This window comes from Caloenas nicobarica, chromosome 6 (assembly GCF_036013445.1).
Source record: "Caloenas nicobarica isolate bCalNic1 chromosome 6, bCalNic1.hap1, whole genome shotgun sequence".
NCBI classification, from domain to species: domain Eukaryota; kingdom Metazoa; phylum Chordata; class Aves; order Columbiformes; family Columbidae; genus Caloenas; species Caloenas nicobarica.
Window position 1 is genome coordinate 21784722 of NC_088250.1, and position 15261 is coordinate 21799982.

Below are 15261 nucleotides of genomic sequence, written 5' to 3' on the forward strand. Positions count from 1 at the left end.
GGATTTTTTTTAATGCATACTTTTTTCACCTATAAATAACACTTATGAAGATATTTGAGATGTGGAGCACAGCAAAAGGAATTTAATCTTGGGTAGTGTTGATAATACAGGATTTGCCTAGATAGTCTAATTTGGGTTGGTATAGTTCCCTTTCAACTTCTTTATTTAGACGACTCATCCATTTTGAATGACAAGGAGAAGATAACACCTGCTGGAAGGGGACTGCTCTTGTTTAGGTTTTCCTTACCTGCTGTGGTGGTGACATTTCCTTGTTGTGGATTGCTAATGAGTGGGAGGTGCTCTCATACCAGGTCTGGAAACGTACGAGGCTCTCTGTGAGCTCCACAACTAGCATGTAAGAGGACTCAAGGCCATGGAGTACTTAGTTAAAAGATAATTTTGATGATGACACACACAGATGAGCATTAAACTGCCCGGATGTTTGGTACCAGTAGACTTTCCTTTGCAACACATTTACACCTTTCAGCATCAAGCACCAAGGTGTGTTTGGAATCCGTGCAGCTTCCTGTTCAAAGATGGGCAAAAGGAAAAGCATTGTGGTTAGTGTGTGTTTCTGATACACTCCTAAAAGTTGATCCTCAGCCTTTTTAGCACCTTATCTTACCCAGAAGACTTGAATTCCTTTGTAGGTACCTTCTTAAAAAAAGGGCAGGAATGTACTTTTGTCATGTGTCTTATCTTATTTTTGTGATTGATAAGGCTAAAAGTTTCTCAGTGTTAAAACGTGGGGCTGTCGGGGCAGGTTGCTAACTCTGCCTCCTGCTGTGTTGTTGTTACTTTGAACACTAATCATGATAGCACAGGGGAGTAAAACTATGTTCTGCACTAAACATAGTATATTGGATTGGAAAACCGGTAAGGGAGCTGGGAGGAGCTGGGATACTGGCTTACTACTGTAGCTTCAAAGGCAAGACTGTGTGCAGTATGGGACATAACTGTATGGGTACCAGGATGTATTTCTCTAGTAGTGAGGCAGGGCTTTATTTCTGCTGAGCTTCAACAAAATGTATGATCTTGATCCACCGATACGTTACTGTTTCTCCCATGTGCTTAACAAACACAGCGATTATGTTTTTGGTTATTCATCTATTTGCCTTGTTTCAATAGAGTTGCACTAAATAATGCCTCTCTGACAAAGGGAAAAAAATTTCTCAGGCTAGAGTTTAACATCAGCACTTGTCGGTATCTGTTGGGAGAGACAGGATGGGAACAGAGGGAAGTGGACAGTCTTGAGGTGGAAGGAGGTAGTGGCCCATGGTCTCTGTTTTTTCTTTCCTCCCTTTTCAAACTGTGTGCTTATTGCCAGGTTTACTTGAATGCCCACACATAGTTAACGGTCATCCCTGGACATTCAAATCTGACCGAAGTCTGTTGATGACATTGTACCAAGCTGGCAAGTGCTGAGCTCTGTATGGCTATGGGCAGAAGTCTCCTTACCAAGCAGGTGTCTGAAAGCAAAAACCATCACTTAGGCTGATACTTTATTTCAAATCTGAATGCAGTCACTATTAAATAAACTTATGTCTAATCTAAATATGTTTGGTTTCACTTTCTAGCCACAGATTTCTTTAATGTCTTTGTCAGTCTGAGCAGAGCTCTTTTAACATTTTTCAACCGTGACCGGTGGTGATAGCTGATTATTCTTCAGATAAGACAGACGAAGAGTTACTGCAACATGGTGTGTCTGGGCATACTGGTGGAGGAAAGGAAGACTTACATTTTTCAGATCATCAGTATAGGTTCTCCACTTTCTTGTACACTATTGATTTGTCTTATTTCCTGAATAATTAGTTTATGATTGATAATTATTTGCTGTACCCTGATGCTAGAAAACTCTGTGTTCAAGAAGGTAGATTCCTGTTCTCATGTGCTCATGGCAGAGGAATTTCTTTATTGTGTTCTGCAGACTTGACAGGGAGGGACTTGTAGCATGGTACTGCATAGCAAACCTCAAAATATTTCCTATAATTTGTCTAGCCAACATATCCGATATAACCAGTCCTTTATTATTGGGGGGGGGATAAAGAGAATAGTTCAAAAAACCTAGTCATTCTCTCCTGCCCCTGTTTTTCTTTTGTATGGGGTTTTATTGCTGATTGTGAATCCCCCTGCCTTTTTTTTTTTTTTTTCTGCATGGACGATATGATGTCTGGTTAATGCTCAAGCTTGCTATGTCTTAGTTTTAGTACTGGTTGGTTCACCACTTGCATAGAAATTCTCTTGTACATTTTCTATAATGCATCATAATTTTGACATGGACATTTAAGCTACTTCTCTAAGACTTCAGTGGGGTCACAGAAGTATTTGTAGACCTTTATCATCTTTGGAGAGTTTTTTTTCTGGTTTATTTATGCAACATGCTTTTGAAAAGTAGTATGGGATAAGCTAGACCTCAAAGACTTCGTGTGAGCTACTCTCTGACGAAAAGTCAAATACAACAATTGGATAACCCAGTGATTCTGTAGCCATAATGGGGATGTTTTTAAATGTCCAGGTGCAGAACAAATTAATTTTGTATAGCTTGAAGAATTAATGAGATTAATTGTTGAATGATGAAAATGCAGAAGTAGCAGTTCTATGTATGGGTATAGATTTCATAGAACACTTAATGTATTTTAAGTTAATTATGTCATAAACCTAATGGCTAGGAAAAACAAACTAGTATTCAAGTGAGTTCTAAGGGGAGAGATTTGATCTCAGCATGAATTAAGAGCACAAAGTAGGCAGGAGTTGTTAGTAAATTGTATCTACGTCGTTATCCTGAAGTTCTTAAGAACAAAAGCATTTGTTGTGTGAAGATGGAGAGGGAAATTATGAGTTTGTTTTATGTGAAGAAATTAAATTTCAGCAAGTTTTAGAGTTTAGTATAGTAGTCTAAATGAGCTTTAATGAGGTGATTTACAACTTATTTTTAGTCAATGGAAGCAATATGAAAGAAAATGAGTAATACTGAAAGATCTCTAGAGTATTGTGGGGTAAAAGCTAGAAACTGAAAGAAATTAAAGGTTCTTTGTTCTCGATTTCTTAACTGAAAGTATCGCTTTGCCACCAACAGGATTGATTCTTTTGAGACTGAAGAGATTAGTTCTGCTTGATGCTGCTACGGTATATGTTGAAGTACAGGTCAGTTCATAACACATATGTAGTAGTGCTTGAAATATGCTACACATTATTGTGTGCAATATACAACATATAAAACATAACTTTCAAGGCTTATATATAAGCACACGTGCTTTGCATGTTGCATAAAACCCCCCATGATTTATGAGTGGATTTGTGCATTTGTGCAGGCATAGTTTGTGTGCACAAGTACATTGTGCTCTATGCAAAAGGAATCCTGCAGTTACATTGTGTATGAGCTGCATTTGAGAATTACCTAGGGGGCTCTGTTCTTCAGAACTGGACTGTCTGAAAGATTAAATAAAAATACTTTTATAGCTGTTTCATCCATTTTCATAGATTTTATTCTATTTAGTACGGACTTCTTTTACAGACAGTCTTGGATTTGAGGCCGACTTAAAATTTGTGTGCTGTCAGCTACATTTAATAGCAGGTGTCTGTATGTTGGGGAAGCAGAAGAGGTGTGTAAAAACGCAGATGATGTAGGTCACCATGTAAGAATTTGTATAGATTCTGAGATAAGGTATTTAATCTTTTCCAATTACGACTGCTGCCTAACCCTTCAGATACCTAGTCAACGAGAAAACTCAGCATTGCCAACAGATTACATCCTCTTCAGAGATTAGGTAAAAGAACCATGGGGCTGAGGAAGGTGTCTTTGGGTATAGTGTCTGAAGGGACCTAATGAATGCAGAGATCTTCAAAAAAGGTTTGTGTTGGCATACTATAGAGTAACACTGAACTACTAGAAAAAGATTTGGTAAATCATTATGGGGTAATAAGGTTACTGACTTTTGTTTTTCAGAAGAAAATTGGATGGCATAGTTCTAGATCTATTTTGAATAGGGTTACTGTGCCATGATGAATTAGTGGAAAGTGTCAGACCTTTATACATAACAGAGAATAAATGAACTGTCACATGCTTGTATGAAGAAAGATGTGTGACGTGCAAGTGGTACAGTCCAGTCATCTCACCTCGCTGTCTTTTTGAGACTAGACTAGTGGAGGGTAGATAAAAATTAAATGTTAATGTCAGTTGTTGATCACACTTTTTCAAAGACCCTTCTTCTCTTTGTCAGCTGGAGACAGGTTCCTTGAAGGTTAAATTCCTGTATTAAAAAAAAAAAAAGGAGAGAGAAAAAATACCTTGATGTCAGATTCAAGAACAACTTGAAGGAACTTACTCAGTTAAGCTTAAATCCTGGATGAGTATTTGTGTTTGCAGGGTTTTTATATGCTTTCTTGGAAGCATGTGCAAAGTGCAATGTAGAAAACTACTTTTCGATTATACTCTTTCAGAAGAAGTGAAGTGTGGCCATATGTAATAGTTCTTGAGAAGGGTTCTATTGCATGAACCCAAATATTATAGTTAAAAGCATTTCTAATGGCTCTGCTGCACTGAGGGCAGGGCAGTAGGGAGTGCATGTTCATAGCATGAAGGAACAGGTTGGCTGTGAGGGCATGCTTGCACTAGAGAGAAGCATGGCAGCAAAAAATGTTGAGGGCAAGATGAAACTCTCTGACCTGTTGACTATTGTGAAATCAGAGTATTAGGCATCTTGATGTGGACTGAAGCTGCCTTGTTTCTCTGCTAACTTTTGAAATTGGTGAAAAGAGTTTGTCTGTAGCGGGAGAAGGACTTCTCCAGTAGTGGAAAAAACCCATCTTTCTTAAAAGCTCTTTTTTTGCGTCTGACCACTGTTAATCCTTTGTACTGTTCTTCTGCAGGAAACAGCTGGATGTAAAGGCTTCATGATTTATCCAGCCTGAGCTTTCATGACACAATATCAGTTTTCTTAATAAAGACTGGATGCTAAAACCAGTCTGTGCTTTAGTCGTGGATGTTCTTCGCTGGGAGGGTTAGGCTGTGGAAGACTCGTAAGGTTCAGCATATCCGAACAAGTCATGCCTTCTGACAAGGAGTGGTTGACTGTAATCTGTTCTATGCAGTCATTTCCCATGGCCCTAATTTGTTATGCTAAATGGTTGTCTGTGACAATTCGGTTTCACTATATGATTGTGCATTACTCGTGTAGTCCGTTACCTCTCAACTGAAATGCGTATCTAGGTAGTCCTGTTTATAGCAGCTACTCCTCTGGAACACTTCACATTTCTACTTGTTTAGTAGACCAGAGAAGGGCATCTCTTTATTGAGACGAAAGGATTCTTCTGATGAGACAGGAATGCTGCAGATTTTCCTCATCTTCATTGCTGGTTGTTAACCTTGTGTGCCGGAGGAGGAGAGGGGAACATCTTTTAAGAGGAAGGAGACATATAGCCACTAAGTGCCTGGCTCCTACTTCAGTACTTGAAACTGCTTTTTCAAATGGCTTTTATATATAGGTCCCACTGGGAATGTAGGCTGCACAGATTGCCTTTACTATCAAAATACTGTATCGTGTGGAGTATTCAAAAGGCAGGAGAAAGAAGAAACCAAGATAGATTGGCTTTATTCTAAACATAGAAAGCTTTTTGCATTGTCAGTGCATCATATTCTTGTGGCAAAGAGTATCCCACTGTAAGTCATCTCTGTCTGAGGAGAAAACACAGGGAAATGCACTGAAAGGTTTTTCATAGAAATAAACTTCAGAGTCTAGTTTGTGTCCTAAAATATCTCATCTTGTCCTCTTTCAGTAGGCAAAAGGGAAACAGATCTTAACTTGTGCGTAAGGGTAGCTCAGGATTAATTTTGCAATTATGAGTTTTTAAATAGTAGTAAGCACATAGTCTTTGGTTTGGGTTCTCACAGGACTTAAGGAAGTGATATAGCGGGATGGGGTCAGGGATGTGACAGGACTTTTTTTATGCAATCTATTTTTTCCCAAATGTTTTGAAGTGTTACTTATTGTCATTTTACATTAACTTGAAGAAGCAGCCGGGATTTTGTCCTGGTGTTAGCTGAATAATTTTTCTGTATGCTCTTTCTGTTTGTCCTTTATGTGGCCTTTGTATATGAATTTATTTTGACAGTGAAGATCTGGTTGTTTCCTACAAGTAGATAAAGCTACCAGCATAGATGAAAAAGATACATCAAGGAAAATCTTGGTCTTTGTTCAGCTGAAAATTTGCTTTTTTCATCCTGCCTCAACCTGCAGTTGTATAGCCAAAGTAATGAGAAGATTTGTGTCTTGATGTCTGCCGAATGAGAGCTTTGTTAAAGAGATGAGTCTTACTTGAGCTGAACTGTGCTGACTTGGTGGTTTCTTCCTTGAGATCTCTTATCTAATTTTTGAAATCTCTATTAATTATTTTATTACTTACATTATTTGAATTTTTAAAGGCTTTGTTCTGTAAGCAGACGGAACAGGACATGTCAATATTTGTCTGTGACTGCATCCTGCAAAAATATGACTAGCTAGTTCTATTGAGACTTTTTTTAAGATGAGCTCAGAATTTTGTAATGAAATTCATACACTGGGTTAAAAAGCTTTGTGATTGGAGTGAAAAGGTCATGTGAACAAACAATACATGAAAACAGCTAAGCAAATAGCAACTAAAACATGAACAATAACTTTCAGTCATGAGGTATTGTCGGTGCTGTTTTCAGATGTGCAGAGGGAAAGGCTCTCAATTGTTCTTAAGTCGGCTGGTAACTGGATCCATGTTTGTAGAGCTTGACAACAAAAGGCTTTTTGTTCACAATTTGTATTCATCTAGGCCATGCCAATTACTGAGCATAAACAGGACATAGGGTATGAACAGGCTAGTATAACATGTTGCTCAATTAGTGACTTACCAGAAATCCATAATTTATATTAAAATATTTAGAATTACAAGTAGAAACTACTCATTGGGGGAATTTAGATTTCTGCATGAATGAGCATGATGTAATTACTTTGAGGAAGCGCACATTGCTGTATTAAATGTGGCAGCAAGATGTGCAACCTGGGCAAAACTTTCTGAATATTACTTGCAATCATTTCATGAATTTAGTGAGGCAAAACTGACTGGGACGAGCTAGTGGGTGCTTGATAAAAGAAGCAACAAGAACTTCTACACCTGCTGTTTGCAAATAAAGCATACTAAAGAAAATTATTCGTTCAATTCTACCAAGCTTTGTTATCAATATAGCTCGGTGACCGTATGTAATTTGCACGTCAAATAAGCATGACTGTTTTTTCTCTGCTGAGCCGTTCAGCAACGTGCATCTTCTTACTGTTGGTGTGATACTCGTGCCTCCCATGCTCTTCACAAGAATCAGCATGCTTTTTGTAGGATGTTACCCTAATCATGATGAATGAGCAGGAACACAGATGCAACTGCAGAAGATTTGGCATGTGCAATTTTACCGATATTTTTCTGTTCGTTGCATAGTGGGGGAAAAAAAGCCCACCTGGTTAAACAGGGACTCACCTGAAAGAACAGAAAGAAATAACACTTAATAAAGCACACTCTCCCTGCACCACTCCCCCCGGCCCCGGTAATGTTTTAAATGTGTTAACTGTGCAAGTCATGTTATTGATTAAAAGAGATGTATCCAAAGACAAAAATATAATGGTTCCCAAAGTATATGAAATGCATTGAGGTGATGGGTGTGACTTGATAAATGAGCACATCATTTTAAGTTGTCAGCTTTAGAATTTTTTTGTGGAGTATGGAACAGAAACTTCGAGGTTTTTCTTCTCCATTTGAGAAGCAAGCAAGCAGACTTGCTAGTGGAAAGGTATGCACTGAAAAAGGATAAACGGCAGATTTTAAGTTCTTTGTCAGTATGGGGTCCTTATGTTGGTCACTGGTTTAAACTCCTATTAAGAGTGGTTTTTTTCTGCCCTTTTTCAGGTAGTGGTGCTACAGCAGTTGTCCAGGCAGCGCTATGCAAACCCAGGCAAGAACGTGTAGCAATAAAGAGGATCAACTTAGAAAAATGCCAAACCAGTATGGATGAATTACTTGTAAGTAAATCGGAGGGGAACATACTACATGGGGACTATCTTCTGTTTTGATTTTGGTTTTCGCTTGGTACAAGAGTGAGGGTAGAGTTTGATGCAGGATAATAGTAAGAAAAAGGATTTGAAAATATTCCTGAAAGAAATATGCACTTCCCCTAAAAATATATTTTACTAATGTGTATTTTCTAATGCCACAAAACCAAGAAGTACAAATTTGAATCTTGGGATAACCAGCTGTGAGAAGAACCTTACCCATTGCTTTCTGAAGACTTGATTTTCAAGAGATTACTGTCTGGTTGTCTCTTAATACAGAGGAAATATACATGTTGCTTTGGTTAAACACTGTTTAAAAATACAAAGGTAAAATTTAGTAGGTCTTCTCAAGGTCTCTAAAGCACTAAAACATGGCAAAAACTAGTTGTTGGATCATTTTGTAATGATAACTTCTGAGGGAAAAAGTAGGAATGGTTACACTGCCGTCTACACAAGGAAACTCTTGTTAAAGCTAAAACGCGCATTTATCTGATAAGCCATAACAAGCCATTTGAGGAATGCTGTTTGTTTGGGTCACTGATCAGAGGAGGAAGGGACCTGTAAGAGGCCCTTTGTAAAAGGGACTGCAAGAGTTGTTCCTCTGCACTGGTTATGGCAATCCAGACAAAGTTGCAAAGAACTGTTAAAAAATGAAAACTGTTGCTTCCTAATGTTCCTAGATCAGGTGATTAATGTGTATTTATATGCAGGCAGCCTAACAAGAGTTGAAGGACACAAAACCATTCTAAAAGTGAGAACGCTCTCTTCTGTTCCACAGGTTATACTACTGCCTAGAGACTGTGGGCTTTTTCTAATGCAGAAATTCCTGCCTCTGAAGGAAATGATCTCCTCAGCAGGGAATTGCCAGTGCAAAAGATATCTTGAATTTGATACAGAGGGTATGGTCCATCCAGTTTCTTCAGATAAAATGGCTTGTTTACAGTGGAGGACCCAAAATGCTCTTCCCGTGGTGATTGATGGCATTTGCCTTCAGTTTATGTAACAGTTTGTATGGGACGTGGTTGTGTTTTTCAAAAGAGGATTGTGGTAGTAGAAGGTACCTCTGAGGCAGTGAGGCTTCTGTCAATTAAACTCTAAAGATAAATTCTGAACTGTGTTTAGAAAGAGAACAGCCCAAGGCGAGATGCTCCGCGTGGTATATTAACATCTACAGCCCATAAAGAACATTTCTATAAACCCAGAAATACTAGTCATTGTAATATAAAATGGTCAAAATTCGGTCTTTTTTGATTAGAATTTGAACTAGTAATTAAGGATTTAAAGTTACAAAAAATAAAACCAGACAAAACTGCCAAAAATCTGCAAGAGATATCCAGGTGGTCTAGAGAAATGACAGAAGTTAGTTACCAGTTTGTACAAAGTTACCTTAGCAAGTGCTTGATTTTTTTTTTTTTTTTTTTTTTTGCTGCTGACATGTCTCCACTGTCTGCAAAATGAGACAATAGGTCTTGAAGTTTTTGTCCCATATTGCTTTCTTTTGGTACAAAGACAACTGTCCATACCATCTTTTTTATTTTTTAACATAAGTCAATTTCTGCTTTTCTGTGTTCAGATTTTGTGTTTCTTTTATTTGTTGATCTGTTTTGATCTGAACATAAATTCTGGCTTTCAGAGTTCCTTGTTAGGAGCAGGAAAAAAAAAAAGGGCCATTTATGATTCCTTTTATTTTTAGATGTGCATATACACACATATGCATGCATACACATACATAATTCTTTTTTTTTTTTCTTTTCGGTGAGGGGAAGTATACTTATTCTGACTCAGTTCTAACAGATTTAAAAATTTTGTTTAAAAAATAGAGATGCTATTATGGAAAAGAGCATCATTGACCTTAAAAACTCTTGTTACAAGTGTACTAACATTTTTATTTCAGTTAATAATACTTAGAATGCTGTTGTGGTTTGGGTTTTTAGCAGCATTTTTGAGTCTGCTCAGTTTTTTCATCACTTATTTTTTCTGATCAAACAGTTTTCTGTTGGCACTCGGGCATTCTAAAACTCTATCTGCCCTCTGAACATGCTGTTTTGTAAAGTCCTGCTGCTTACGGATGCTGTGCAAAGGCACCCTTCACAAATTCTCAGCTGTGTGGCCTTCTGAGAAGTGGAAAATGCAGCAAGCCTGGTGCCCATGTAAGCAGACTTAGGGCTTGGGCCAGTGTCAATTAAAATAGAAAGGCAGTGGAGGAGGGAGTTTACATAATACTAAGGTTACACAAACTGCCAAACTCCTGAAATTCAATACTCTGTTTCCTGTGATGTCCTGTGTTCTCACTGTTGTAAGCTAAATGTAACTTAACCCCACGAGCCAAGGAAAAAGTTCCCTTAGTATTGTCCTGCCTGGGTATCTTCCGCCATCCGCTTACCTCGAGTTTTTTAAAACAGAAGAAATCATCAACACTACAAACCAAATAATATTCTATAGGATGGCTTATTTGATTGAATAGATTTTCTGAACTGTTTGCATTCCTGCTCTGGCAGCCCTGGGAGGCAGGCTCTCTGGAGGAGCACCCCCCATGTGTTATGCCCAGCCCCTCGAAGAGCCGTGCCCAGGTGTCCATACTGGGGTGTCCCGGGGAGGCACCCGCAGAGTGGTGACACCTGCCTGGTCACTGGGAGCTGGACCCGGCCCTGCTGGCGCTGCAGCCGAGCTCCGAGCGGAGCTGTCTTGCAGTTGCTTATTAGCTGCGTCACCCATCTGCCCTTAGGCCGACACACGTTTTTGTGCAGCTGCTCAGTGAAACTGGATCAGGAATAACCTGGCCGAAAAGAAGTTAGCTTTTAACCTGGAGGAATTTCCTGATGCAGTGCACACACTCTTGTGCTAGCACAAAGGAGGGAGAAGCAGAGGGGTGAGGGAGAGACTTTAAATTTTAAGTCCTGTAATGGCTTTGGTGGTGTTGAATGTCTAAGGTAATGTGAATGTGAAGGAGACTCCGGGACGTCCTCCTGGACGTCCTGCTGCAAGCTTTTTGTCTGACATTGTATTTTAAGCGAATGCTTTTCTTGCTCATCTGTGCATACCATGCACTTCAGCCAGATAACTGAAGTTTCTGGAGGCTTACTGTTCTGTGTGTGATAGGGGCTCTCCAGAACTGCAAGTCTGAAATTAAATACTTTCTTGACTAAGATTTAATCCCTTATATCTCGTGGGGTGCTTCCTGATTGATTATTTTTGTTTTGCAAAGACTCTTTGGAAAAAGTCACCAAAGCTGAGACACAAAGTGCCTTTGGCTGTGGTTACTGTGTAGCTCAATTTTTGCCCCTGAGTCGATGGAGGCAGACAAAATATTCATAGCACTTTTCAGTTGAAGGTAGCAAAGCTTAGCACAATCAATTAGTATTAGTCACATTTCTGCACTATTCATGCGTGAGTAAAAAGGCTGAGGTATATTTTCTCCCAGTAGTGGCAGGTAGACTTCTTGAGCCCTTGGTATATTACCAGCACATGAAAACAACCAAACAATGTCAGACGGGGTGTCAAACTCATTTTTACCGGGGGCCACATCAGCCTCGTGGTTGCCTTCAAAGGGCCAAATGTCATTTTAGGACTGTACAAATGTAAGAAATGAAATTATAATAAAGAATGGGAGAGTTACGGTTAAGATTTAGTATGGATAGCTGAATTAAGAATGTGAGGCAGTAATTTGACTTGTGTTTAAACTGACGTGTCTTCTGGGAAAGCAAAATGTTCCCTAAATATGTTTCTTCTGTTTTCCATGTACTGTCTCCTGGGGAGGGGGCAAATAAAAAAAAGCTATTTTGCAAATTGCTCAGTTATTCAGGCTCATTGTGTGACTACCCAGGCATTCATCCTTCTGTAGTTCAGGACTCAGAAGCTGTCTGAGGAGGAGGACTTCTGACAACAGGACTAGCTAAAGTGTGTGTCAAGCTACTGCCTGACTTAATAGTCACCAACAAGCATCACGAGATTAAATCACTGTCTTTAATATACAAAATTAACTTTTTAATTAGAAAGTTGCCGTGACCTTGAGTGCATTGCAAATAACAAGGAAAAAACCACCCTCTTTCAAACACCTGCTGAATTGAGGTTGAAAGTTGAAAATGGCTTCTGTGGCAGCTTTAATCAATTTAAATGGGGCTGCCATGGTGCCTGCCTTGAGCCAGTGCTGGTGAATCAGCAAGTAACATGGGTGCCCCTGAAAACAGTTGCTTTTCGGGGAGAGGGGGGGGTGGAGGAGTGTGGTGGTTTTTTTTTTTTGTTTGTTTTGTTTGTTTTTTTTTTTTTTTTTTTTTAAAGCCAGATTGGCTCCCTGACTGGCTCACCCTCCAGCAGCATTTCCTCTACCACCAGGGATGAATCAGGGCTGTGTGGCCTGAGGTGGAGAGGGAGAAGGAGGGTTGTGGGAGCTTAAGTTGGTGTGAGGCCAAACCCTCCGGTGCAAAAAGGCCTAAACACTGCTAAGTAAAGCGTTGGCAGGATAATGAGAGCTGCCGGAAAGGTGTTACAGAAAGAATGAATAGAAAAAGGACTCTGCTTGAAATAACAGATACAAGGCAGTCATTCTTAATGCGTACAGCTGTGGCGTGTCATAGATGGTGTTACTTGGTAGTGCCACGTTGTGCATCTGTTGGTGACTGTGTGCTTCTCTAGTCAATTGTTTCCTCTGACTTTTGGTCTGTAATGTTGCTTTTTCCTCTTGCACTTCTGTTTGATTGCGTGGCGCTGGTGTCCATCTGTCCATCCCACAGTAGCTGAGCCAGTGGTGCTGTGTCCTTTGTCCAACAGCTTCCTTCCGCCTTTCCTACCTGCTCCCATTTGACTCTTTTCATATACTTTTTGAACAGGAAATGCAGTAGGTTTTGATCTTTCCTTGTGTTTTGTTGTCCAGCCTGTATCCACACCTTCAGCTCTTGGAGACTGCTCATTCTTCATTGCTCACTCTGAATTTGGGACTTCAGCAGAAATTTCTTTGCTGCTCTTAGAAGAAAATTGATGTAGTTATGCCTATATATCCTGGCCAAACCTCCCTCATTTTCTCTGCAATGATATTTTGTCTTGCATGCAGATTGATAGGTAAACTGAAATGGTTTGGTGCCTTGGTGCATATTCTGTGCATACTTCAGTTCTGTTTTAGTATTTCACTTTGGAAATTAACCTTCTCTCTGCACAAGTAGAACTGATATCTGGCTGTGTTATGTTGGTCTTTGTATTTCTTACAGAAAGAAATTCAAGCAATGAGTCAATGCAATCACCCCAACGTGGTAACATATTACACATCTTTTGTGGTGAAGGATGAACTTTGGCTGGTGATGAAACTGTTAAGTGGTGGTAAGTTACTGGTTTTACTTGTTTAGCTGCAAGGATATTGTATGATTTTTTTTTTTTTCCCTAATGTACCTTCTTTGAGTTAATTGACCTAAAGCAAGTAAGGAGAGGGGAGAGATCACATAGGATGAACCTTGAGACATAGGTGTGTTATACCAGGAATGTGCAAGCTTAAGAAGTTTGTATATGTATTAATGTATTGATAGTACAGGCTAAGAACTACTGAGATAAAGTCTGTTGATCTAACTACTGTAATTCTTTATTCTGAATCAATATATTAAAATTCTATATTAAGTCTGTGTAGAGAAAACTGATGAGAATTAAGTCACTTCTGCCAGTGTGGCCTTTTTGAGTTTCTCCAGAATCCACTCTATTTTTGTAAAAGTGCATATATTTCTGATTTCATAAGAAGTGTTTCTCATTCCTTATTCAAGGAAGATTCTTCCTTGGGCAGGCATTATACATGTTGCGTTCTTTTTATTGCTTAAACTAACCAAACACTCGTTACAATTTTTATGATGATGGTTGGTGGTGTAAAAATCTTATTTGGTTCTATATGTACTTGTATGAATGTACTTGTAGTTTAGAAAAGTAAGGCTCCAAAATACGATGTGATGGTCCTGGTTGCTACGTGATGTTCTTCAAGACCAGTCTTGATGGCAGCAGACTAGTGCCCCATCGTGCTTGAAAGTAAGGATAGGAAGTGGTCATAAAATACCATTTGTTATGTCACATTTAGTTGAATGGTTCAGTTCAGTCTAAAGGAAGCATAGGCCCTGAGAGAAACCAGTGATTCATGAGAGGTATTTACTGCGAACTGTTGAAAATAAATGTTGCTATTAGATTCCTTGACATTGAACTGCAATTATTATAAATTTCAGACTGGCTATCACTAGGAATGTTGTCATCATTTCTTTGCAGAGAATATCCCCTTCCAGTCTTGCAGCTGCATGTTTACATCATGAACACACGAACCATAATTAAGCTGGATAATAAACCAAAACCTTTGCTGTCTGTTTAAATGTGGTATACTCCTGAACTTTTAATAAATGGTATCTTAGCAAGATGTTAGCAGATCTTTCTAGTGGGTCATTATGTGTTACAGTATTCTTGACAAAAACCAGTGCTTTGTTTCTTGTTTGAACAAGGTGGCGGTATGCTGTATTCTGAGCTAGTTACATGAGGTCTTTACACATACATGCAAAGATTTAAATTGCAGTAGCATAGAAAGAATGAAGAACTATAACTTTCTCAATAATCTGATATGATAATACAGTATATATGCTTTTTTCTTTCCTGGATCTACAATACAGGTTCAATGCTTGATATAATAAAGTATATTGTCAACAGAGGAGAGCACAAAAATGGTGTCCTCGAAGAACCCATAATAGCAACAATTCTTAAAGAAGTTTTGGAGGGCTTAGACTATCTACACAGGAATGGGCAAATTCACAGGTAGGAGAATATACACAGTGAAAAGCAATTTTAAAGTTGCATGTATGGTTTGTTAATACTGGCCAGCTGCAGTTGCTTGGCTGAGCAAATTGTATTGCCTCTTTCACAGATGCTGTAATCTTGACTGCAGTTTGTCACTAATACTTAGTACTTGCCAGGTCTTTATCCTGTCTGTCTGTCTCTCTTACAGTTAGGATAGGCCTGTGCTGCACTAAATATGCCGGAACTGTGGTCTATACTTCTGTGCCTCTTGGTACTCCAAATATTTAATGTGAATCTAGTTTATGTGATATGGTCTGTGACTTGGTTATTGTGTTGCACAGCAAATCTGTAATCTTGGGCACTCAGGCACTGCTGTGTGGATATGAAATTTATTTTTTCCTGGCAATCTGTAATGTCTATTAAAACTCTATAGACCTTTCTTTATGATCACACA

General features: G+C 38.9%; 1 protein-coding gene across 1 annotated transcript in view; it reads left to right on the top strand.

The window, feature by feature from the left end:
* Positions 1 to 15261, top strand: part of STK39 (serine/threonine kinase 39) — a 102246-nt gene that overhangs the window by 15468 nt on the left and 71517 nt on the right. The window contains exons 2-4 of the mRNA XM_065637826.1: positions 7921 to 8033; positions 13265 to 13373; positions 14684 to 14825. Coding sequence (XP_065493898.1) covers positions 7921 to 8033; positions 13265 to 13373; positions 14684 to 14825 — 364 coding nt within the window. The remainder of the gene's footprint in view (positions 1 to 7920; positions 8034 to 13264; positions 13374 to 14683; positions 14826 to 15261) is intronic.